We start from the raw sequence: 24,402 nt of genomic DNA on the forward strand, positions 1-24,402 counted from the left end.
GTTGGCAGGCCACACTTTGCAGGATACTGTCATGAATTTTATGGAAGGAGCAACTGAGGCCCATCGAGGGCCGGGCACCTGGACAAAGCCTCGCGACGTGTTGGCAACAGAATCAGGATGCAGACCCTAGTCTCCTACGCCCGGTTTCAAGCTCCCTGCTCCAAACTCTAAAACCGAAGCTAGAGGGTCAAGAGCCACCCATGGTCCAGTCGCCACCTGGCCACTCCTGAGTAGCTCAGGCCTCTTCCTCCGCCAGGTCCTGGACACTGGGTCCCGCCCCTAAAATTGGTACCTGCCCCCAACGCTGGGACCCGCCCACGTGCAGCTCTACCAGCCCACGGGCACTGCTAGACCACGTCCCTGGACGTTGCGCGCCAATTGTCGAACCCAGGGCCGGCTGGTGACATGTCTCTGTTCGGGCTGGTTACACAGCGCCCCTGCTGGGTACACAAACGCCAGCTCGGAGCAGTCACCGCGGGCTGGTGCCATATCCCTTCCATGACCTTCAAGAAGACTAGCCAGCCCAGGCCCCCAGGAAGCAACCACACACATCCACGCACTTTCCCGCCCGTGGGCCTGCGGGCGTGGTGGGCGTGGCGTTCACAGCCTCCACTACTGCTCGCCGAGGCCTCCTGAGTGGAACCCAGTGGTCCTAGGAAACCTGGAGCAGGGCGACGGGGTCTGCCCGAGCCCTTTCTCAGCTGCGCCGACCCCGGAAGTAGGGGGGTGGAGGGAGCTCTCCGCCGGCCCACGCACGTCCGGGAGCCGAGATCCCGGCCGTTTCTCCAGGCCCGAGGACGGGTGAGGTAGCTTTCAGGCAAGTATTCGCTGCAGGTGGGGATTGGGACGGGGACGCCTGGACCGCAACACCCTCGGGAGCCCCCATATCCCCCGAGGTACAGATGGGGAGACAGGCTTGGGGAGAGGCGACGTCGCCTGGTTCATTCGGGAAGCCGGGCGGAACTGAGAGGGAAGCTGGGCCCTTGGCTTAAGGCCTCGGCTCTTCCTGGGGCAGCGCTCAGGTGGACAGAGCCGCCTCTGGAGTCTGGAGGACCTGGGTTTGTGTCTTGCCTAGGACAGTTTCTAGCTGGGTGACTTTGGGCAAGTCGCTTCCCATCTCGGAGCCTCCCTTCACTCCCTGCTTGTCTCTGAAGATGTGGCACCTAGCAGGTCTTCAATAAACGCTAGTTTGGACCTTGGCCAGTGTGAAAGGAAAAGGGACCACTGATTTTAAATCTTCAGTTAAACTTGTTTGTGATAACTTAAATATAAAGTTAACAAATACTGTAAATTTTTTAGCTGGCAATTTACGCTGATATTTAGGATTATGGGTTAAATTGGGGAGATGGAGTTTCAGCATACAAATCAATGACAGTACATGCAAAATATCAACAGCAAAACTCCCCAGCAAAGGCAGTCTCCTCCCCCTTGAATTATTAGTTAAGAGCATACAACATTGAGTCCCTCCTGTGGGCTGAGCTGGCTCCCAGGCCCTTGACATTCATTGACTAACGCACTGCTCACCGTGGAGTTGATGTTATTTTCGCCATTTTATGGATGATGAAACTGAAACTTGGAAATAATGACTTTCCAAAGGTTACACACATCTGTCCAGCCCCCCAAGTTTGGGCCTTGACCCACCACCAGTCCATTTATTAGCAGGGACTGAGCTATGTGTTCAGCCCACTTCAGCCAAAGATGTGAAGAAAACATTACTGGCCAAGAGAAGAAGAATCAAATAGGTGGCTGAGGGTCTAAAATGGAATCAAGGAGGTGACAGGGCAAGAGCATGCCCTCTCTCAGGCAGCAGGTCAGAGGGGAGTGGGTCACATGAGACTCAGCTGCTCTCCTGGTTCTCCTTCCCCCTTCCAGGGTGGCGGCCACATCTGAGGACCAGAGCCACTTTGAGGAATGAAGGCCTGTGACTTCCACTGGTCCAGCTGGGGCCAGTGACCATCATCAGCATCTGATATTACCAGGAAGGCTTGGGGACCTGGGAGTGCTCAGGGGAGCCTTCTGCTGAGACATGGAACTTTGGGGCCAAATGCTGCGGGCCCTTGTATCTGGCCTGGGGAGGAGAGGAGGCACTCAGGTCTGGGCCTTCAGCTCATGGCAAACCCATCTGCCTCTGGCTGGGTTGTTGAGTGCCACAGAGGTGGTCAGCTACTGGACGGCAGTCTTTGAGAAGAGGGGCATCCCTGAGGCCCGGGCCTCCAGTGAGTACATCGTGGCTCATGTTCTTGGAGCCAAAACAGTTAAGTGCAGTGTTGTCAAGAGGGTAGGAAGAAGGGGGAGACAGCACCCTGGGGAAGAGACAGTCAGGCTTTTCCACTCCACTGAGAGTGCTGAGCTGAGAGTGATGGGATTTTTCTGAAGGAATGTCTTAGGCGGATACTTATTCATCCAACAAACTGTTACAGTGTGTGTCAGACATTCAGGGTTCAGGGATGACCAGGAGTGGCCAGTGTTGGGCCCACAGGCATTGTCCACATAAGAAACCTAGGTCAGGGCTCCTGGGTCAGGGGGACCAGCCACTCACATTCTCTGTGGGGCAGTTTCAGAGCCTGAGGCCAGTACTTTGGACCCAGCCCCTGACCCCTTGGCAGCTACAGCACGTCAAGGAGCTAAGTAGCCGCCGATTGCGAAGGTGAGCATCCATGGGCCAGACCTGAGGGTTCCGTGTCGGGAGCAGGGATCTAGCTTCCCCCAGCCCCACCAAATTCATGGTCAGGGAGAAGGAAAGTGTCCAAGGACTAGGGAGGTGTTGGGATGAGAGAGTGAAGAGAGGAGTGTCAGGGTAGTAGATAGGGAGGAGGGAAGGTGGGAGGGAGGACCTTGGCTAGGAGTCCCAGGGCACAGGAGACATGACCCTACCTGACACTATTGTCCACAAGTGGTGTCCCTCAACCCAAGCATGGTCCTGTTGGTCCAGGCTCTGGCACTGATGATCACCCAGCTGCCTCTTCTGTAGGATGCCTGTGCAGTACATCCTTGGTGAGTGGGACTTTCAGGGCCTCAATCTGAAGATGGCGCCCCCAGTGTTCATCCCTCGGCCAGAAACAGAGGTAGGTGTGCCACCAGGACAGGGCACCTGTCTTGCCCTAGGCTTCCTCCAGGGGGCACTGGGGCCCCATGACTGCTAATTTTAGAGGCAGTACCCTTCCATACCGGTGTTTCCTGGCTGGCTGGGTAGGTATGGCCAAGAGGACAGAGGTCTCCTGCTGGCCTCCTTGATTCTCCTTACATCCCAAGCCACTGCTGGAGCCCCCAGGGCTGGCAGTGGCTCAGGGTACCCCAACTAATGCTGCCCACCAGATGCTCTGTTCCTGTCATTTCCCTAGGAGCTGTCCTATGGGCCCATGGCCTACCTAACCCACGGGAAACAAACGCCCTTCTTCTCCTCAGGAGGCCTGGGCACAGTGGAGAGGCCTCCAGCTGGATTTCTGGAAGCTTGGTACAGCTATGTGACCTCGGGCAGGTCACTGCCCCTTCTGATCCCAGATGATGAGAGGGTTGGGCCTCCAGATCAGGGAATCTGTGACTTGTTGGTCCTTTTAGATCCACTATCTGGTCAAGTAATCGGCTGTGTCCCACACATTACTAGGACTGGGGAGTGTGTGGTCCCAGAATGCTGTCTCTTGGTGAGGCACCCTAATCCTGGGAGAGTGCTTTCTGTGGCCCTTCTGGGCTTCCCCCTGACCTTGTAGGTGGCAGAGCTAGGAACCAGAGAGAGCAGAGCAGGTGGATGGGGCTGAGTGGGGGCCAGTGGGCAAGCCAGGTTCTAAGAAGGGGTGTTTCTAGAAAGGCACCCAGGCACGCAGACATTCCTGGGAAAGACCAGGCCTCCGTCTGCCTCAGACGGGGACACAGAGCCCTTCCTCACTTTCCAGCCAATAAACCCTCAGACCCCACTTGCCCCCACATCATGCGTTGGGAGGCCAGGTCCTCATCTCACTGCCCTGTGTCAGGGCAGGGACAGTAGAGAATCTGAGACCTTGCTGAAGTCACAAGGGTGCCAAGGGAGGAGCATGGGGGCAGCACTTGGACATCCTGACTCCCAGGTCAAGGCCGCATACCTCACATGGGGCTGCCCCATCTGGGATTGGATGAGCTGGGATGGGGTGCAGAGACTCAGAGAAGGATGTGGCCTGTCACTTGCAGACTTTTGGGAGGCCATCCTGTGGCTCCCCCAAGCATGCGACCTTTAGCCAGGAGGTCATTCACTATCCCCTGAGGCTGCCAAGGGGCAGGGCATGGGAGGGAAGCTACCGTGATGACCTTTGAGTCCCCTCAGAGCTGACCTGGCACCAGCGATGTGTTCCAGGGTTCTGAGTGTTGGGTGAGGACTTCTGGCTCCCATGCACCACCTGCCCCCCCACCCTTTACTGGGTGGGTCTGGGCCAAGAAAGCAGCGCTGCTGCAAGGTGTGGGGAGAGGGGAGGAGGGAGGCTGTGGTTGGGAGGCCGGGTCCTCGCCTCACTGTACAGACATTTCTCAGAACTTGCCAGGTTCGCCCCAAATTTGTGAAGCCGCATTGGGGGGTATCTTACTGAGAACTTGAAAGGATGTGGCCTGTGGCAGGGAGTGAGGAGAATGGGTGCAGGGGAGGGATTGTAGTGCCTGCATTCTCTCTATCCATTGAAGGGCGGTTTCTGATGATGGGTGCTGACGTCTGAAATGCAAAGTTGTAGGTGCCATGTGGCCTGACAAGTTGGGTTTTCCCTGGGGCTGTGAAGGTGGCTCCGTCCCCGGCCTGGCAGTGTGTACAGTGGGAAACCCAAGGCTGGGAGTGTGAGCTGTTCCCACCAGCCTGGTGAGGTGAGGCTCTGTGGGGTGTGGAAGACAAAGTGGCTTGTCTGTGATTGGATTGAGGGAGGCAATGCCATCTTCCTGGGGCTGCCCTACCAGGGATGTGGTCATAATGGAGGGTGCTTGTGGCGCCCAGGTCCTGCTGAGGCCTTGGGCCAATCTCTTGAGGGGTTATGGAGTCCTGTTGAGGCAGTGGCTCTAGGCAGAGCCAACAGCCACCTGCTCCCTGCCTCCTTCCCACATGCCCCTCCACCCCCACCACACTATGTTCTTGGATTCTTCCCTTGTTCACCTGGAAAAGGCGCCCTGGACCTGTGACCAGCTTGGTTTTCAGCCTTCTCAAAGGAGCCTCCAGCTTTAGGCTGAGGGAGGCCCTTCACTGGGTGAGGAAGAGAGTGTTTCTGGACTTCTTGGGGATGGTCTTCACCCCTACCCCCCAGGTGGTCCCACAACCAAGATGATCCTCCCATGGTCCCACGGTCACCTCCCGTGGTGAGTGTAAGGGAGAGGCTAGGGGGCACTGGTGGTGGAGGGGACCCAGTCTCTCACCTTCACACCCTGCCCAAGGTGGCCATTCACGTATGTGGTGTGTATCTCTGAGGTTGAGGGTGTCTCTGTGAGGTGGCTGGTCAGTGTGGCTGGCTGAGGGGTCATTATCCAGCCAGAGTAGGTCTGTCTGTGGCCCAGAAACCAAGAGAAGCTCACACCCCTGACAAGTCTCAGCTATCCCACTGGCTGCTCAGTACGTGGTCTCACCACTGAGACCACAGGCTCTTGGCCATAGCCCTAGACTACTCACTCTGTGCCAGTCCCAGCGCTGTGGGCCCAGCTTCCTGTCAGCACCCCAACAGTCTCCAGTAGTGCCTGGAAGCGAGTGAGGTGAAACCCTCTCCTGCTGAAGCCAGGCTCCCTCCCCACTAGGCAGTAGTTTGTCTGGTGAGGAAGGGGCTTGGAACAGGAAGGGTTGGACCTGCTGGCCAAGTTCTACCTATCTTGGACTTGGTACCCTGGGAACAGGTGAGTTTTGCTCCTGGGATTGTGAGAGCCTGGAAGGATGAAGTGCTTTTTGGGACTCAGCACTGAGAAGCTTATGTGGAAAGTGGATCCGAGTGATCTGGAGCTCTCTGCTCCATTGGGGCCTGACTGTTGATATTTGGAGTTTGGGGTACCTGGAGGTCTGAGACTTAGAGGGTAGCTTCCCGCGGCTGCTGAAAGCTTGCCCAGCACTTGGGAAGTAGCCAAGAGGCCCCTCTGTGAGCTAAGCCCTCGCTGTGGGACACACCGCGATGGGTTACATCCCTGGTCTTCCCATCATGGAGCCTTCAGTCTGGTAGGAGAGGCAAACACCATCCTAGACCTTAGGCTCCCAGTGAGGAAAGCCATGGTAGAGAGAGCCTGGTGGGGGGTTGAGGAAGGCTTTCTGGAGGAGGTGGACCTCTTTTCACATGAGGGAAGCACCCACTTGCTGACGCCTCCCCCCATTCCCTGAGCCAGCCCTGCCTGGGACCCCAGGAGTCTTCAGCCTCTTGGGCGGCCTCTCCTGCCCTCATCCAAAGGGATGCCTTTCAGAAGGGGCTACACTGCCCTTTCCCTGCTCTGTATCTGGCTCCTTGGACCCCCACTCACTGCTGGTTAGAAACATTTTGACCATTGGGCAGAAGCAGCCCTCCACCTTCACCTCCACCCTATATTGACTCCCATGCAGTCTCTGCAGGTAACAGATGAGTGGATGAGACTTGAAACCCTGTTGTTTACAAAGTGACAGTGTCTGAAAGTGTTCCCCTGCTACCAAGGTGGGTATGGTGCAATCAGGCACCTCCTATCACGCCATGTCCCTTACCCCATGCCCTGTGTGCACCATATCCCCCTTCAGACCTGGGGCTCAGGCAGGACTGTGTTCTCCCTTCCCCCCCGTGGAGGGGATTCCCTGTCCCTTTGGCCTAGGAGCCTCTCTGGGGGCCTCCTAAGCTCAGCTCTGTGAAGAAGCTGGGAACACATGAGCCCCTGATTCTTGGCCACCATGAGGTGCAGGCCAGGCTTCAGGTGGCACCTTGACCCCTGGGCCTCAGTTTCCTCGTGGACTGGTTGTGAGGATCCGACAGATTAATACAGGGAAAGTTCTGGAAGCAGAGCTAGGTACAGAGGGAGTGGCCAGGAACCATCACATAGGGTTTTTAGCATTGCTGCAAGCACAAAACAGAAGGATATCTGTAAAGGGCTTAGCTGGGGTTTATTGAACACTTACCGTGTACTGGGCATGGGATCAGTGCTTCACGAATGTGGTTCTGATTAATCCCCATCACCTCCCAATGAGGTGGATTATCCTCAACTGTGCTCAGGTTTACAGATGGGGAAACGGAGGCATGGGGAGACAGAGTGACCTGCCCATGGCCCCAGCTGACTTCAAGTTCAGTCTGGCTTTAGCCAGCCGGCCATTCTACATTGACACAGGAGCTATCTGTGCTTAGGCCTCTGTGCCAAGACCTCCAGGGGCCGAGTCGACACTAACTCTGATCCAGACCCCTCTACCTCCCAGGAGCTGGTTGAATGGGTGCTAGAGGAGGTGACCCAGAGGTCCCATGTGGTGGGAGCCCGAGGTGGCCCCCTCATCTTGGAGGTGGGCTGCGGATCAGGAGCTGTCTCCCTCAGCCTGCTGAGCCAGATCCCCCAGGTGAGCCCCCTCTGCATCCCTCCACCCCGCCCTGGGTAGACTGTGACTGGCACTTACTGTCCCTCCTGCTGATCCCTTCCCCACCCGTCTCTGCTAGAAGCACTTGAGGGGGGCCGGCCCCGTGGCTTAGCGGTTAAGTGCGCGCGCTCCGCTGCTGGCGGCCCGGGTTCGGATCCTGGGCGCGCACCGACGCACCGCTTCTCCTGCCATGCTGAGGCCGCGTCCCACATACAGCAACTGGAAGGATGTGCAGCTATGACATACAACTATCTACTGGGGCTTTGGGGGGAAAAAATAAATAAATAAAATCTTTAAAAAAAAAAAAAAGAAGCACTTGAGGGGAAGTGACTGGAAATAGGAGGACAGGGCAGAAGCACTTGAGGGGAAGTGACTGGAAATAGGAGGACAGGGCTGCCCCCAGCCCACCGTGGTCATAGCCTCTAACTCCCATCCCCTTCTATCTGGCCAGGTCCTGGCCACAGAGAGGGAAAAGCTATTGGATATTTCCCTCCTCTTCAGGTAGGAGTTGGAGGAGGGCTCTGGTCCCTAGGCCTGGCCTCTCCTGTCACCCTGCCTTTCATGTACCCTTGGTTTGTTCTTGGGGCAGAGCCGAGTCATTGCTGTGGATAAGGGAGAAGCAGCCATCTGCCTGACCCATGAGAATGCTCAGAGGTAGGCGGGCTGGGGGGATCAGAGGGTCAGGGTGGGGGGAGTCGGACTTTGGTGCCTGATCAACCCTATCCCGGTGTCAAAGCCACCAAGAAGGGGGAGCTATTGGGGGCAGCCTGATGTGGGTCCCACAGGTTTACGAATGAACGCTGAGTACCAGGTATCTTTCTGGTCCAAGAAGGGTTTATTCTCCCAGTCCTTGTAGCCAAGGGTAAGAGTCTGCCCCCCATGCTCACCTTTACCTTCCCATCTCTCCAGGCTTCAGTTGCAAGACAGGATTCGGATCATCCCCCTCGATGTGACCTTAGGTACCTACCCCACCCATCTTCCCTGGGGTGGGGATCCTGGGTACAGGTGCTGCTGGGTGGATGAAGCACTCTGCAGAGATGGAGAGGGGCCTCCCCAGCATGTGTTCACACACACACACACACACACACACACACAAGGGATATCTCAGGCCAATCCTTGGTGAAGACAGGCAAGTCCCTGTTGCCTCCTGGGTTGACCTGACCCATGAGGGGCCAGCCACAGAGTCTTTCTTACCTTCTGAATGCCCCGTAACTAAGGAGTTTAACTAGGGCTTGCTTGTTGTCAAGAGAGAAGCAGAAGCTCAAGAAAGAGAAAGCCTCTAGGACCAAAATACTTGAGTACCGTCCCTGCCCCCCCCGGCCCAGGCACGGCACGGCTTGGCCATGGCCCTTACAGAGTATCCTCAGCGTTCTGGCTCCAGTTCTGGCTCTATTATGTACCCACATACATAATAGCCTCATGTGTCCCCTCCATGGAGTGTGATACATGTGGTATAGCACTTTGCACAGGGTGGGACTGGTAAATAGCCACCAGAAATCGACTGACTGAAGCCAGGCCTGCCTTCCGTGCACTCAGTCCATGTTGGCTGTGAGGCAGAGTGTGGCAAGGCCAGTGGGGCTGCAGAGGACAGAGGCTCTTGCTTAGGCCAGGCAATCAAGAGGGCTTTCTAAAGGTGACACTTGAGCTGAGTCTTGCTTATTGAGGAGGATTTTGACAGGAAGAAGAGAAGGCAGAGACATTCCAGGTGAAGAGCTGCTGTGTCAGAGCATACATACTCCCAGCTAGACGGCTGGCTGGGGACCCTGGGCACTAGTCTGCAAGTCTGGCTTATCAGGTCCAGACAGACCCACGGTGTAGCTTGGGGGGAGGGACTACCCAAGAGAAATGATGGCAGGTGAGCTACCTCCCATTCACTGCTGTGTTCCCTTTGCCCACAGAGGGGAGCTGGGCACACCTTCTGCCCTGGGGTCCCATGGACTTGGTTGTCAGCAACCCTCCCTACATCTTCCACCAGGACATGGAGCAGCTGGCCCCTGAGATCCGCAGGTGCAGAGTGGCATGGGACAGGGAGACCAGGCCTGAGAAGGCCTAGTGGGATGGGTCTGCCCTGGAGGACCACACCATCGAGAGGGACAGGAAGGGTGGGGGCGCTGAAAAGGGCAGTGGTGTTGAGAGAGGCTCACTCCAGAGCCCACAGACCTCCTTGGGTTCAGCTTCTGCCTTCCCATGTAAGCCCACTAGACTACCACTGGACCTCTCTGAGCCTCGTTTCCTGCCTCCGAAAAGAGAGTGATAGAGGTTTGCAGGGCCGTGGGGAAGACTCAGTGATGACTGAAATATCAGACACAGTTCAGAATACATAGAAGGTGCTCAGATGGGTGCATCATTTTACAGAAGACTGAGGCCCAGAGAGGGAAGGTGCCTTGTCCAAGGTCATGTGGGGGCTTAGCAGGAAAGCTGGGACTAAGGCCCTACTCGAGGCTTTGCACTGAGCCATCCTGCTCCCAAACAGGCTGAGAGCCAGGGGTAGCCCAGGAGCCCCTGGATGAGGCAGCGGTAGTATGGGTCAGGGTACTGGCTCACATTTTCTGTGCTCTCAGGAGTATCAGGGCCAGCTCCAGGCCTCCCCAGACCAAGAATAGGAACAGCCTGGTTGTGGGGAGACCCTCATGCCCTGGGGACTTAGTCAATGAGATTCACCGAGTGTGCCCAGCCCCTCCTGGTGAGGTGCTGCCTGCAGGAGGTTGGGGAATCGGAGCTGCCATCATTAGAGGGCCCCCTCCTCTGGGTCCTCAGACTTTCCTCTCAGGCTAGAGTGTAAGTTCCATGGGACTCCCTTCGTGGATGGCCCTGCTCAGCTCTTTCATACTTTTCAGGCACCCCCTATCCAGTCGCTCACCTCTCACTTGTTTTCCCCTTCAGCTATGAAGACCCAGCAGCCCTGGACGGTGGGGAGGAGGGCATGGACGTCATCACCCACGTCCTGGCCCTGGCACCTTGGCTCCTAAAGGACTCTGGGTATGGATGGCGTGGGTCTCCTGGGTCTGTCCTCAGCAGCCTCCTCCCCTCCCAGTGTGTACTGGGCCTGCCCTGGCAGTCATTCTGTCCCCACCCCTCCCAGCCTGGGCAACCCAGAAGTCCAGGTCCCAGCACTACCTCTAAGCTGACCCATTTCTCTCCAATGTAGAAGCATCTTCTTAGAAGTGGACCCAAGACACCCAGAGCTCGTTGGTAGCTGGCTTCAGAGCAGGCCTGACCTGTCCCTCCATCTCGTGGCTGTGCGCAGGGACTTCTGTGGGAGGTGAGGCTCTACCCACCCCCCGTCCCCCACAGCCACACTGGTGCTTCCACTCAGGCCATCCACAGCTCCGGCTGTGGGGAGAGGGTGCTATTCCCACTTTCTGCTTATTCCCCAGGGCCCAGGTAGTGACTGGCCCCTTGTCCCTGTCTCCCTAGGCCCCGGTTCCTGCACATCCGGAGGTCTGGGCTACAGCCTGGCTGCCCCACAGACACCTGGCCAGGGCACTAGCCTGCCAGAGTGCCTGGCTGACACTTCTTCCTGGAATGCTACTTGGAAGGAGGTGGATGGCACCTTCCAGAACCCCAGATCCTTGTGGCATTCTCCATGGCTCTGTGATTCCCCATGCTCTTCATTTCTAGGAGACTTAGGGGTAGAAGCAAGGGTGAGGGTGTCCTTTCTGGGGTGGCAAAGAGCCAGGGCATCCATAGTTCGGCTCAGGAGCTGAGCAGACCCAGGTTCCCAGTCTGGCCTCATCACATGATGGCCAAGAGCAGGTTGCCCAGTGTCTCTGTGGGTGGAATTGCTCTGAGGACGTTGGGAGATATGGCCAATAAAGTGTCAAGAGACCGACAAGTAGTGACCTAATGTTTTGTTACCATGATTTCTGGGTCCCCTGACCCCTTGCCCCCAGGCAGTGCTGGGAGTAAGAGCTTCCTCCTGCCCCAGTAGGGCTGGCCACCAATCCCGCATGTGGTGGGGACATGGGAGAGCAGTGTGGAGGAAAGAATGTGGGTGCTCCTCCTGGCCTTGGATGCCGGGGGCTGGCACTGAGCAGCTTATTCTAAGGGTTGTCTTAGCCCCCCACTGCCCTGGAGGCGCTCCCACCACTTCTCTGACTGCGGCTGGGCTCTGAGCACAGGAACCTCATCTGAGCTTCAGCTCAGGGATGGTTACCTGCTTCGTAGATGGTCAGGGCTAAGCGTCCTTGCTGCACAGTTCTGGGGTTACGTGTCCACATTCATGTAACTGAAGGCTTGAGCCAGTGAGAGGTGAGCAGGGCTTGTGTTTAATTTTTATTCCTGTAGCTTTTAGCTAAAACATCCCTTCCAAGTTGACTTGGAGTTTCAGATTACTCATCTGTCCCTGGTTGTGGCTGGGGAGAGTGATTAGCTGAGATAGTGACCAGGTTGTGACCTCCACTCCAGCTCTAGTGTGTGCAGACTTGTGGCCACCAGGAGGCCTGAAGGCTCAGCCCTTCTGTCCATAGGGACAGGAAACCTCCAGGTTGGCCGGGTGCTGATGTGAGCCTGCATCAGGGTGAGTCCTGAGGAACACAGCACACCGCCAGACTCCCCCACCCCCACCCCCAGCACTTTCAAGGGCCTGACCTGGTAGTGCAGTGGCCGGAGGCAGTGTGGTCTGCTGGGCAGCAACTTCTGCTGGAGCCAGGATGCTGGGTTCCAGGGCTGTGTCTTGCAGTAAGACCTAAGGCAGCTCCTTTTCCTGCGAGAAGCTGGTTCTTCTGGCTTGAAGGCCAGTGCAAGGTGGCAGCCTCATTTTACTCTCAGTCAGCCAGGTGGAGCTGACATCTGAGTGCCCACTCCCCAGGCAGGGACTCCCCAAGAGATGTGGCCTACTTGAGGTCCCATGGGGGGAGGTGGCCAAGTGGAGATGGAAGTTAGGTCCCTGCCTTTGAGGAGTCTGTATTGCTGGGGTCATACCTGGCCTGAGTGACTCTTCCACTGTGGCTAGGGGTTGCATTTGCCAGAGCAGAGGCCACACTGCAGCTCCCAGAGCCCCAGTATCTTGCCCCTTGCCAGCCCCAGCTGCACGGACCCCAAGCTGCCCCTGGCTTCCTTTGAGGAGGAGGAGCCAGGGCCTCTCCCTCATGGCTGCTCCAGAAGAAACCTGGGAAGGTGACGTGAGGCACAGCCAGAGCAAGGCTCCTGGCTTTCTGAGCCCCACCTGTGCTCTCAGACCTTGGCCTGCCTAGGGCCTCACCCTATTGACCTTCCTCTTCTCTGCCTGTGCCCTTTGGCTCTTGCTGTTTTTGGCAGCATCCAGGGCAGCTGCCCTGACCTCCTCGCAGTCTGTTACCCCCTTGTCCCACAGCCTGGGCCACACCTCAGCCAGTGCTGGCTTCCCTGATGGTCTGACCCTCCTCGCCGCGGGCCCATTGTGAGGAAAGGCCTTAGTGAGCATGTGGGTATGGCACCCCAAGAGAGCATAATGATGGAGAGTGACAGGCTAGGGGCAGCTGGAGTCACTGAAGCAGGAGCCGTGCTTGGGGACAACTTCCTTCCCAGAAAACCGTGAGGCTTTATGTCCCTGAGAAAGAGGTCCGGGCCAAGTGAACTGGCAGGGCAGGGCCTCAAGCCTGCAGCCACTCTCTTGATTGGGCCTTGGACGTTGAGCTCCAGTATTGGAGACACATCAGCCTGGGTGCAGATCCTGGCATCTGCCTTTCACCAGGATGTGACATTGGGCAGATGACTTCGCCTCCCTCAGCCTTGGCTTCCAAGCCTGGGAAATGGGACCAAGTGCTTTATCTTAATAGGATGATTGTGAGGAACCTGTGGGATGCACCTTTCATGGGGCACTATGAGTCTTTCCATTGCCCACCTTGGAGGGCAGATGCAGGGAGGGCCCTGTACCCTCATGCGTCTATCTGGTGCTCAGCACCAACACAAGGCAGACAGACACGGCAGTCTGGAAAGGAGGGAAGGCAGGAATTTCAGTCTTAAGCTCTTGATTTCTCTCTGCCCTCTGGAGATGGAGCCACCAAGAGACTGGTAGCCTGGCAGCCCAGATTTCCCCTCAGCCCCTCCTCTCCCTCTTCACCAGGGCGTGAGTGTCCTGAGGTCCAGGCCACATCAGCTAGTGGCTCCAGCCCAAGGAAAGCCAGGCTCACCTGCCCTATCTCCTCCCCCCTTCCTGGGGCCAGAGCCAGAGCCAGCTGCCTACTTTAGCAGTGTGTTGTGGAGCCCTGAAAGCAGAATGGCATGAAGACGTGGGGCTGATGGTGGAGTCCAGGCTCTGCAGGCCCCTGAGGTCTTGAGGAATGTACCTGCTGCCCACCCAGCCTCCTTGAGCCAGAGCCCTGAGCATGGACAGAGGGTGTAGGAGTCCCTGATCGAAGAACACTTCCATCCCCTCTCCCACAGTGGAGGAAACTGAGACTTTGCATTATAGTTGGATGCTTTTCTCAGCTGCCTGTGGGTTTCACCATGGGGACCATCTAGCTAGTTTATTGAAATGTGCTCCCCAAACCCTTTCTGCTCTCCCCCATCCCTACTTAGACCCTGGGCCATTAACTGCTCCCAATCCCTGCCCTAAACCCTTGGCTGGCTCCCCATGACCTGAGTGTGGTCTCTGTGTCCTGCAGAGTCCAGGTCTGAAGAGGTGGGGCAGGGTGGCTATGGGAAAGGCCCTGGGGATTCCTCCCAAGGCCCCATCAGTGCTCTGAGTAAGCCTCCATCAGAACAAAGCATTCCACTGCTGACTGGCTTTGAGAACTTCAATCTCTGTAGGCCAGCACATTCTTCCCCATCCACCTTTGGATTCTTTTCTCCACTGCTGTACACTCCAGCCTCCCTGTAAAACTCTCCATTCCCTAAACACACTTCCCTCCCTTTGCCCAGCTAGTGTATCCATCAAGAATGCCTTTGTCCACCACTGCTAGTCCAAATCATCCTGTCCTTCAAGCTCCAATACAAATGCTGCCCCCTCTGGAACACCAGAGGGGTGTTATGCTATGTTCTTGCCAGCCTCTAGCCCATACTTCAGCCAGCACCAGTGATGTCCTACCCCATGCATTTGGAAACCTTGTCTTTCTCATCTCTCTAGGGCTCCATGTAGGTCTGGCATATCTCAAGCTCAGTAAATGTCCGCCAATAAGCCAACAGTGTGTGCATTTTCTAGAATGGAGCTGGAACTTCCCATGTGGGTCACATTTGACCTGACAGCAGCTCTTGCATTTTCCAGTCAGCAGGGAGAGGAAGCCACGAGGGGCTGGCCTCCCACCCGAGCCAGGCAGCTGTTCGAGTTGAGCCATGGCCCCTTTAGGCTCAAGTGCACCTGATCTCTGCACAGCGGCCGCGCCAGGAGTACAAGCTGTCCTTGGCGGCATCAGGGGCAGGCGCCTGTTTCCTGGAGCTCTGGGCCTCAGCCAGCCCCCAGGCAGAGTTGGCCAGAACAGTGGCCTGATCCCCCCTCATGACCCCTCAGGGCTGGATAAGCCCTCTGGATGGGGCTTGGGACTGGCAAAGCAACCCTACCCCTCCTGTGGTAGGCAGAATACTGGCCCCAAAGATACCCATGTCCTAATCCCCCAAACCTGTGAATGTGTTACCTTACATGGCAAAAAGAAGTTTGCAGATCTGATTAAGTTAAGGCCGTTGAGATGGAAAGATTATCCTAGATTATTCAGGTGGGCTCAGGGTAATCACAGGTGTCCTTGTAAGAGGGAAGCAGGAACATCAGAGTGAGAGAAGATGTGATAATGGAAGCAGAGGTCAAAATGATGCAGTTTGCTGGAGGAAGGGGCCATGAGCCAAGGACTGCAGACAGCCACTAGACACCGGAAGAGGCAAATAGAACCTCCCCTAGAGCCCCAAGAAAGAAAGCAGTCTTGCCAATACACTGATTTTAGCCCAGTAAAACTGATTTTGGATTTCAGACTTCCAAAACCATAAGATGATGAATTTGTGTTGTTTTAAGCCACTGAATTTGTGGTAATTTGTTAGAGCAGCAATAAAAAACTAATAAAGGCTTTGGTACCCAAAGTGAAGTGCTGCTGTAATAAATACCTAAAAATGGAAGTGGCTTTGGAACTGGAATTTGGAAATGGGCAGAAGCTGGAAGAATTTTGAGGTGCATGATAGATTGCCTTGAACACCTCTTCTTTGAGAGGTGATGTGGCTGGGGGTGGGGGGTAGGGAACCCTCCTCAACCTGAACTACCGAGGCCGCTTACCCACATGTCTAATATGTGGTAGAGCTGGCCCATTCTTGGAGCAAGAGGACTAGAAGGCTGCCCAGGGTGGGCCCCAGAGAGGCTCGCCTGGGCCCTGGGGGTGGGTGGGAATGGGACTGGGAGCAGGGGAGAGGGAGCAAGGCTGGCCTCCATGGCCCATCTCTAGTGGAGATCTTCAGAGAGGATCTCAGAGACTGCCTCCAAGACTGGCCCTGGTCCCCTTGAGTATGTGATGATGAACAGGGGCCCTGCACTCTCTGGGTTGCAGTTGCCACTTCTGTGAAATGAGCATGGCAACCCTTGACCTGAGCTGATGGACCTGACCCCTCCATGTGAGCTGTGGAGGGTTAGAGCTCCTTCCAGCCACCAAGCAGTGTCCAGTCCTGCTCTAGGCCTGGACTGGGCTGTGTCACCACCCTGTCCCTGGGATAGAATCAAGTTTTCCCTGGGATTCTCAGTCTCATGGTCCCCAAAGCTGAAGGGGCCAAATGGAGCCTGGGACACTGTCCCTGTCCAGGCTGGGACCAGGACCCCTTCCAGGTGAAGGATACTAAGGGGCTCTGGAGATGCCATCCCACCTCATCAATGCCTGGGGATCTTGAAGCCATTGTCCCAACTCAGGAGCCACATGCAGAGCTACTGGTTCAGTTTCCTCATCTGTAAAATGGGAGGGTTCACAGCCTCTGTCTCCTGGGATGTCATGAGGGTTGAGTAAAATAACCCCAGAAGCACTTGGTCAGGTCCAGACATGAGCTGATGTGCCTCATGCTGGGTCTGAGAACTGAGAATCTGGAGGCTTGACAGTCTGGACACCTGAGTTCAAGGGTCAGCCTAACCCCAAATCTCCTAGATAGGCTTTGGATGAAACCAAGGGCCTGTTTGTACTGGAGGGGGTGGGTTGCAGCAAGACTCACATCCAATCCCTGATCCTCCCTCTTCCCAAACAGAAAAGGAAGGGGCTTACTCAGGTCACACAGCACTTGCCTCCTGACTCCCAGTATGGTGCTCTCAGTCCCCATTGCTTGCAAGGGCATGTGGTCATTTAATTGGGTGGTGTGGCTCTTTCATATGGTTCTTCATGTAGCTCCTAAACCCAGGGATTTTGGCTTATAAAGCCCTTCGGGCCAGGTTCATGGGCTAATATCAGCCACATTAGCCCAACAACAGCCCCTGGGGGTGTGGAGAGATCTGGGTCCCATCTGGAGCCCTAATAGCTGGGAGGAGAGCAGGGTTTCCCCTTGCAGAATGAGTGAGCACCTCTCCTTCTGAGAGAACTGGTTATGCACCGCACAGACCTTTGGGCATCTCTGGCCTCATAACCAGGAATCAGATGTGTCAGAGCTTCAAATCCTGAGACCCCTGTCCTTCCAGAGACAACACCCCCCCCAACCATCCTACACGAAAATCATCAGGAAAGGCCAATTTTACAGTTCACCAAGTGGGAGAGGCAAGGAGAGCCTACCTCAGCCTCAAATGGGAGCCTTGAACTAAGCTGGCCTCCACTTGGTCCCAGCCATGGCTGAGGGGGAAGGTGAGATGGCTCAGAGCAGCCCTGCCCCATGGTAGGCAGGCCTGGCTGAGTGGCCCCTTCCCAGGGGCTGGGGTCTCTCCCAGACTCTCTGCCTCTCAGAGCACGGCATGTCACCTTATTGCCCCTGCTGTACTGCATCTGTAGCCCTTTCTGGGGCATACGTCTTGGGGGGTGGAGAGGTCAGATATCCCCCCCTACTGAGCCCAGGGAGCAGATTGTTGGGGCTTGGAGCACCCAAAAAGATCCATGTGCCACAGATGAGAACATTGAGGCTCAGCAGGGCAGGGCTGGGGCTTGAGTCCAGGTGTTTTCTCTGGCTCCCAGCCACCAGCCCTTCATCGACTGCAGACCCCCACCCAGCCTTGCTTTCCAGGAACAGTCCTGTCTGCCGGGAGAGGCAGCCAAGTCCCTCTGGGTTGCTGGAAGTCAGTGTGGGGCCGAGCTACATGGGCGAGCAGGGCAAACCCCAAGCTGGAGCTGCATGAGCCTTGCTTGCCCTCGGACCTTGCAGCTGAGCAAAGTGTTCAGCAGTTCCCTGCGCTTTCCTCCTCTTCCTCCACTCCTTGCCATCATTTTCTGAGCTCCTGCAGATACTGGGCCCCAAGCAGCTGCTTTGCATTTATTAGTTTGAATCCTCACGTAACCCTTCAGACTGGGTTTTTAATCTTCTCCAGCATAAAAAACCAAGGCTCAGCAGAGTGCACTCATGGGTCAGGTTGCGCAGCTGGACTGGAAGAGAGGGTGAGGCTGCCATCGGTGCTCATTTGACTGTCAGAGACACTGAGGTCAGCATAGCTAGGTCCTGGGCTGCCCCTTGCAGAGCTCAGTGCAGAGGCCCACCTGGGTCTGTGGATCCTCAGAGCAGGAGCAGGGGTTGCCAGGGCTGTCCCCAGACGGCTTGCTAGAAACCCAGTGGCTACCCTAATGGGCCCTTCTCTTGAGGTGTGTGCAGCATAGGCCCAGGACCTCAGTCTCCCAAGCCCTGCTATGCGCCAGGCTTTGGGGAGACAACGCCAGGCAGAAGGGCCTGTAAAACATGAAGCTTGAATGGTGCACCTTGAACTAAGTGCTTCTGGGGTTATTTTACTCAACTCTCATGACATCCCATGAGACAGAGGCTGTGAACCCTCCCATTTTACAGATGAGGAAACTGAAACTGAGGAAGGCTAAGGAACTTGCTCATATGCTGGATGAACTGGATTCCAGCACTGGCTGAGTGACCTGGGGCCTAAGCTTCACACCAGGCTTGAAGAGGGTAGGGTGCAGAACAGGGATATAGCAGGCAGTAGGGACAGTCTGGGCAAAAGCCCAGAGGCCTGAGGCACATGGGCAGGGATGTGTAGGGGCAAGATGGTGATGTGGTGGGTTCTCTTGGATAAGCTCCAAATGCATTTGGGTACCAGGAGCCTAATACAAGGGTTTTGAGGTGAGTTACAGGGTTACAGGGTCAGGTAGGTATTGAGGATGTTCTCTCTAGCTGCCAGGAGGAGGGAGCTGGGGCAGGAGGCTGCATCTGGGCCAGAGTCTGGAGGCATCTAGAGGCTATAGCAGTGGCATATAGCATCAGACATTCTTGAACAGAACTGACACACAACCATTGCTGAGGGGTTGGGTGTACGGTGGGGGGTGGCCAGGACCACGATGGGGCCCAGGGCTCTGACTGGGACCTGGAGGTCCTGGGGCTACCCTGAACTGGGGACTGGGATGCTAGGGACAGTCAGTGAGCTTGAGAGTGTGGGATGCCCTCAGGACATCCCAGAAGCAGTGTCAGGGGCAATGGACAGGGGCATCTAAAGATCCAAATGCAACCATGTGGGGACATTGCCCAGAGGCAGCCTTTGAGGTGGAGTTGGGAAGACCACCCTCCCAGGCCTCAGTGCTGTCAACAACAGTAACCAGGTGTCTCCATGTGTAAGTGAGTGCCAGGTGCCACACACACTTTGTCATGAATTCTTCTGTCTGCACATCAGGGATGCCTTCCTTGGCCCACTAGACAGATGAAGAGACTGAGGCTTAACCTACCCAACATCACACAACCAGAATGTGGCCGTGCTGGGGTTTGAACCCAGTACTCTGACATCCCCACTGGAAGAGGAGTGAGCAGGCTGCGGAGGCTGACTGCAGCCCAGGGCCTCAACTCCCAGAGGGTCCCCCACCCTCCTCATGGGGTGCCCCCAGGACTGATGGTGGGCTTCCAGGGCAAAGGGGAAAGTGGCGAGTCAAGCAAAGCACCAGACATGCAGGGAGCTTCCTCCCCTCCCAGCTGCCCCTGGGTGCCAAACTTGCACACTCCACAGCAGAGGAGCTGGGCAAAGAGCCCTGGGTGAGGGAGGGAGCTGGGGGGGAGTGGAGGGCAGTGAAAGTGGCTGCTACTGAAAGGAGACTCTGATGTACTCCGGATGTGGGGTGGGCCTGACAGACGCCCAGACTCTGGTTCTCAGCTGACAGGTACATGAGGAAAGTGAGTTCCATCTTAGCATATGGGGGTATGAAACCTACTGTGTCAGGGGGAGCATTTCAGGTCCCATGTCCTGGGAGGTTCCAGAAGGAGGTGCTGGGTGGATGTGCCTAAAACCCTTCTTGAAGGCATTCCACAGCTCAAGAACTGACCATAGCTCGCCACTCTCTGCCGGCAAAGAAATCCACTCTCTCTTCCTTCTTCTGCCCAGCCCTCCTTCCCAGCCCCCTAAAGCTGTGGAGTTTGTTCTTTCAAACCAAGTTTCACGTGGAACCCAGATATGTGTTTTAAAAAAGATAAAAGCAGCATCTTAAACATAAATGTATTTTATAAGTTCAAATTCTCAACACTTTCTTAGTGTTAAGTCCATCAGGGCAAACAGCGATGAGCACAAACGCTTGAACTGGGGGCCAGGATGGGAGTTGCTGTCTTATGTCGGCCTCAGTGTCCGCTTACTTTCAGTGTTTGATTTTGGTGGCACAGGACCAAGTGACCCCTGGTTCTCACAGATAAGTGGTTGCAAACAGTGGCAGTGTTTCTGAAGGCCACCTGGCGGTCTCCTTCCTTCACAGGGACAGCAGTAGAAGCCTTATTTCAAGCTCAGCACAAGCCCATTCTCTGGACACATGGGGAGGATTCTAATGTGTCATAATTTGGTGTTGTGCCCATTTGAGTCAGCGTGGGGTTTTTGTGTGTGTGTGTGAGGAAGATTAGCCCTGAGCTAACATCAGATGCCAATCCTCCCCTTTTTGGCTGAGGAAGACTGGCCCTGTGCTAACATCCATTGCCAATGCTCCTCTTTTTGCTGAGGAAGACTGGCCCTGGGCTAACATCCGGGCCCATCTTCCTCTACTTTATATGGGATGCTGCCACAGCATGGCTTGACAGGAGGTGCATTGGTGTGTGCCCGGGATCTGAACCTGTGAACCCTGGGCCACTGAAGTGGAGCGTGGGAACTTAACCGCTACAAGCCACCAGGCTTGCCCCTGCATGTGTTTTTTTAATTGGGCTTTTTTCAATAGTTAAAAATATGAAAGAAAGAAAAAGAGAGAGGAAGGGAAGGAGGAAGGGAAGGGAACAGAAGGGAAACAAGAGAAAAAGAACTCATGTCAGGTATCTGGGGATGCCCTCCCTCGGGTTCTTAATGTAGGCAGCCTCTGCCTCTCCCAGGAAGCCCACCCTGATTGTGCCACCCCTACATGGCCTGGCAGCCCCCAGTGCCTCCTCTCATCCAGCATCTGTCCCAGCAAGTAAAGCTGGGCCACATGCTCCTGAAAAGTCTCAGGAGTCCATGGCCCCCTCCTGGCTCCGGTGTGGACCTTCCAGGTACTCAATCTTTGGTTCTGGGTCAGGGAAGCAGGCCCCAGGCAGGGGACACAGACTAGGGGCTTCCTCAGGCTCTATGGTGGTGCTTCCAAGGGTGGGAGGACTGGGGAACCCGGCGGCCCTGAAAGCCTGGGGTTTCTGTAGTTCTGGGTACCTTCATTTCTGGGAACTTGCTATGCTTTGGAAAGAGAGAAATGAGAAACAAAACCCTAGGGCCCCAGCACCACCCCCACCCCCTGCCTTTCTGTCTTCCTTCCGCTGAGTCACAGCCAAGAGCCCAGCACCTCAGCCTCCTCGTGGCGCGGCCCCAGTAGGGTCAAATTCAGGGTCATGTGAGGACACAGCATCTGGGACAAGTCCTCTTTTCTTGCCAACATCCTCTGTGAAGGCCTCTGTCGCTGAGGGCTGAGGCTACCTCCCAAGCTTGGGGAAGGGTTGACTAAGGTCCTTATTTGTCCTGTCTCCTCTCCCATCTCCAGGCCCATTGTTCACCCACAAGCATTGAGCACCAACTGTAGGCCAGGCCTAGAAAGGTGGGGTGATTCAGGTGAGATTCTGTCCTTGAGGAACTCATAGACTTGGATATGGACTTCTCCTGACAGGCCTTTGATGGGTGGCTGGCTCCTTAGGCTTGCTCTGGTCAGCAGTGGGGTGCCATGGGAGGCTTTAGGCTCTAGGAAAACCAGGCCACATCACACACGCAGATCACAGAGACTGTATACTCCTACACAGGTACCCACATGTACATGCATGTGCACAGGTGTAGGACTTGAGCACTTGGGTCCATATCCATGATCACAGATGTCTGCACAGGGCCTCCCTTAGAAGGCAGAGCTCCAGGCTCTGGAAACCAGGTCAGGACTGCATGTGTGGGGGATGTCACTCTGTCTCAGAGGCCAAACCACTGCCTCTGAGTCAGGGGAGCCCATGGGAGCTTGAACGCTGTGCCCCCATTTCATGGAAAAAGAAAGCTGAAGCCCAGAAAGGGCCCATGACCTGCCCAGAGTCACACAGCAAGTTGGGGGAGATCTGAGAGGGGAATGAGCCAGACCTTGTCCACATCCTTGACCTATCTGGCCTGACACTTGGGGCTTGACAACCCCTGATGACCACACTGCATCAAACTCTGGGAGATAAGGCTGGCAATTCTTCTAGCAAACCCACCTGGGGACCAACCACAGGGTCCTCCCAAGCTTTACTGACCATTCCTGGGATTTCCCACACCACATCTTTGTTTCTCCTGTCCTAGCTGCCTGGAATGACACTCCCACCTCATTCAGTCTCTCTCTCATTTTTCGAATAAAATCCAGACTTCCAAATTCTGCTTAAGTGATTTCTTCACCTTCTCTGACCCCCTGGAACTTTCCCCTGTCTCTAGCCTCCCCTCAGCCTCTGTCCCCGTCACTCACACCCACTGTTCACCCTCCTGCTAAATGTAAAATTGAGCCCTAGGGTCCTAGCCTGGGGTTGGAGGGTCCTTGGAGGCTGGGACAGCCGGAGCCACACCCAGGCCAACAGGGCCCCTCAGACTTTGCTGGGCACTGGTGTGGGCCCTGGAGTTAAGAGAGGAAATAGCGCCTCTGCCAGGCGTCACCACCTGCCCCAACCTTGCTGGCAGACAAGGCCTGGAGCACTGCCCTCTAGGCAAGGCTGACCCCGAGGAGTTGACTGCTCCAGGTTTTGGTTATTCCTCCGCACCCTGAGCACCCCTCAGCTGTGTGCTAGGCCTGTGCCTGTGTTTGGCAGGGTAGAGGTGGAGGCCAAAGTGTTGAGAACCCTCAGGTTCATTGAGTGTTGCCCCTTCACTAAAAGGCCCCAGACAGAGTTCTCTGCTCTTTTGCAGAGCTCTTCCCTTCCACTGGGTCGGGAAATGGGCAGAGAGGCTGCCTTTACCCCATAAGGCTCTGAGCTCCATTACTACCTGGCTGTCCTCTCACTCCCAACCCCTGCCTGGGAGCCTAAGAACTCTGTCCCAGGCTACAGCTGCTGGCTTTGCTGTGTCTCAGGGAATGGACACAGCGGATCACCCCTCTGAGACAGCCAGCTTGTGTGCAGCCCCTAGTGCAGAGGGGCCAGTTCAGGGGAAGACATCAGGACCTTGCCTTCACAACTGGCTCTGGGCCCTGGAGAAGGTTTGGTGGGTTATGGGGGACAGGAGGGTAAAACTCGCAGCCAAGAGGAAGGTGGCTCTCAGTTCCCCATGCCTCATTTCCTCCTCCCTGGGCAACACCACGCCCAGGCCCCTAATGAAAAGTGAGCTTTGCTGCTTCTCTCTTCTCAGCTGGTATACAGTGTTTGTTGTTGTTTACCACACAGAGAGATGACCTCACTGGTTCTTGCAAGAGTGTGGGAAAGCTGTTAATTTACATGGGTTTATCTTATAACTGGCCACTTTCTTGGTTTCTCTTAGTTTTGTTGTTTGTTGCTTCTCTTGGATTTTTTTTTTTTTTTTTAAAGATTTTATTTATTTATTTTTCCCCCAAAGCCCCAGTACATAGTTGTCTGTCATAGCTGCACATCCTTCTAGTTGCTGTATGTGGGATGCGGCCTCAGCATGGCTGGAGGAGTGGTGCCTCGGTGCGCACCCGGGATCCGAACCCGGGCCGCCGGCAGCGGAGAGCACGCACTTAACCGCTAAGCCACGGGGCCGGCCCTCTCTTGGATTTTCTATATTCGCGTTTTACCACTGAAAATAATGACAAATTTGTCTTTTTTTTCTTTAGTGTGAAATTTTTGTTGTACATTATTGTTTGTCTGTCACCATATAAATGCCTCTCTTCACCTCTTGTGCCTACCCCCTACCCCCCTTGCCCCTGGTAACCACCAAACAGTTCTCTTTGTCTGTGTGTTAGTTTATCTTCCACTTATGAGTGAAATCACGCAATGTTTGTCTTTCTTTTTCTGGCTTATTTCGCTTAACCCAATACCCTCCAGGCCCATCCATGTTGCGAATGGGATGATTTTGTCTTTTTTTATGGCTGAGTAGTATTCCATTGTATATATATACCACATCTTCTTTATCCGATCATCAGTCGAGGGACACTTGGGTTGCTTCCATGTCTTGGCTACAGTGAATAATGCTGCAATGAACATAGGGGTGCATAAGCCTCTTTGGATTGTTGAAAAAATATTTGTAGCTCTTATTTATTTGTTTATTTGTGAGGAAGATCAGCCCTGAGCTAACATCCATGCCAAGCCTCCTCTTTTTGCTGAGGAAGACTGGCTCTGGGCTAACATCCATGCCCATCTTCCTCCACTTTATATAGGATGCCGCCACAGCATGGCCTGACAAGCGGTGTGTCGGTGCATGCCCGGGATCCGAACCCAGGGCCGCCAGCAGCAGATAGCGCGCACTTAACCGCTACGCCATGGGGCCAGCCCCTATAGCTCTTATTTATTTTCCATGTCTTATT

The 24,402-nt window shown here is 55.4% G+C and overlaps 1 protein-coding gene across 1 annotated transcript; it reads left to right on the top strand.

The window, feature by feature from the left end:
* Nucleotides 1-79: 79 nt before the first annotated feature.
* HEMK1 (HemK methyltransferase 1, mitochondrial release factors N(5)-glutamine) lies at nucleotides 80-11,333 on the top strand. Its single transcript, XM_087431089.1, has 11 exons — nucleotides 80-817; nucleotides 1,873-2,254; nucleotides 2,556-2,647; nucleotides 2,972-3,065; nucleotides 7,346-7,480; nucleotides 8,088-8,152; nucleotides 8,408-8,457; nucleotides 9,397-9,505; nucleotides 10,382-10,477; nucleotides 10,647-10,760; nucleotides 10,916-11,333. Exons 2-11 carry the CDS (start codon nucleotides 2,027-2,029, stop codon nucleotides 10,986-10,988), a joined length of 1,056 nt encoding a protein of 351 aa, XP_087287215.1. The 5' UTR covers nucleotides 80-817; nucleotides 1,873-2,026; the 3' UTR covers nucleotides 10,989-11,333.
* Nucleotides 11,334-24,402: the final 13,069 nt, after the last annotated feature.

This window comes from Ceratotherium simum, chromosome 5 (genome assembly GCF_057802395.1).
Source record: "Ceratotherium simum simum isolate JZ-2026a chromosome 5, ASM5780239v1, whole genome shotgun sequence".
NCBI classification, from domain to species: Eukaryota; Metazoa; Chordata; class Mammalia; order Perissodactyla; family Rhinocerotidae; genus Ceratotherium; species Ceratotherium simum.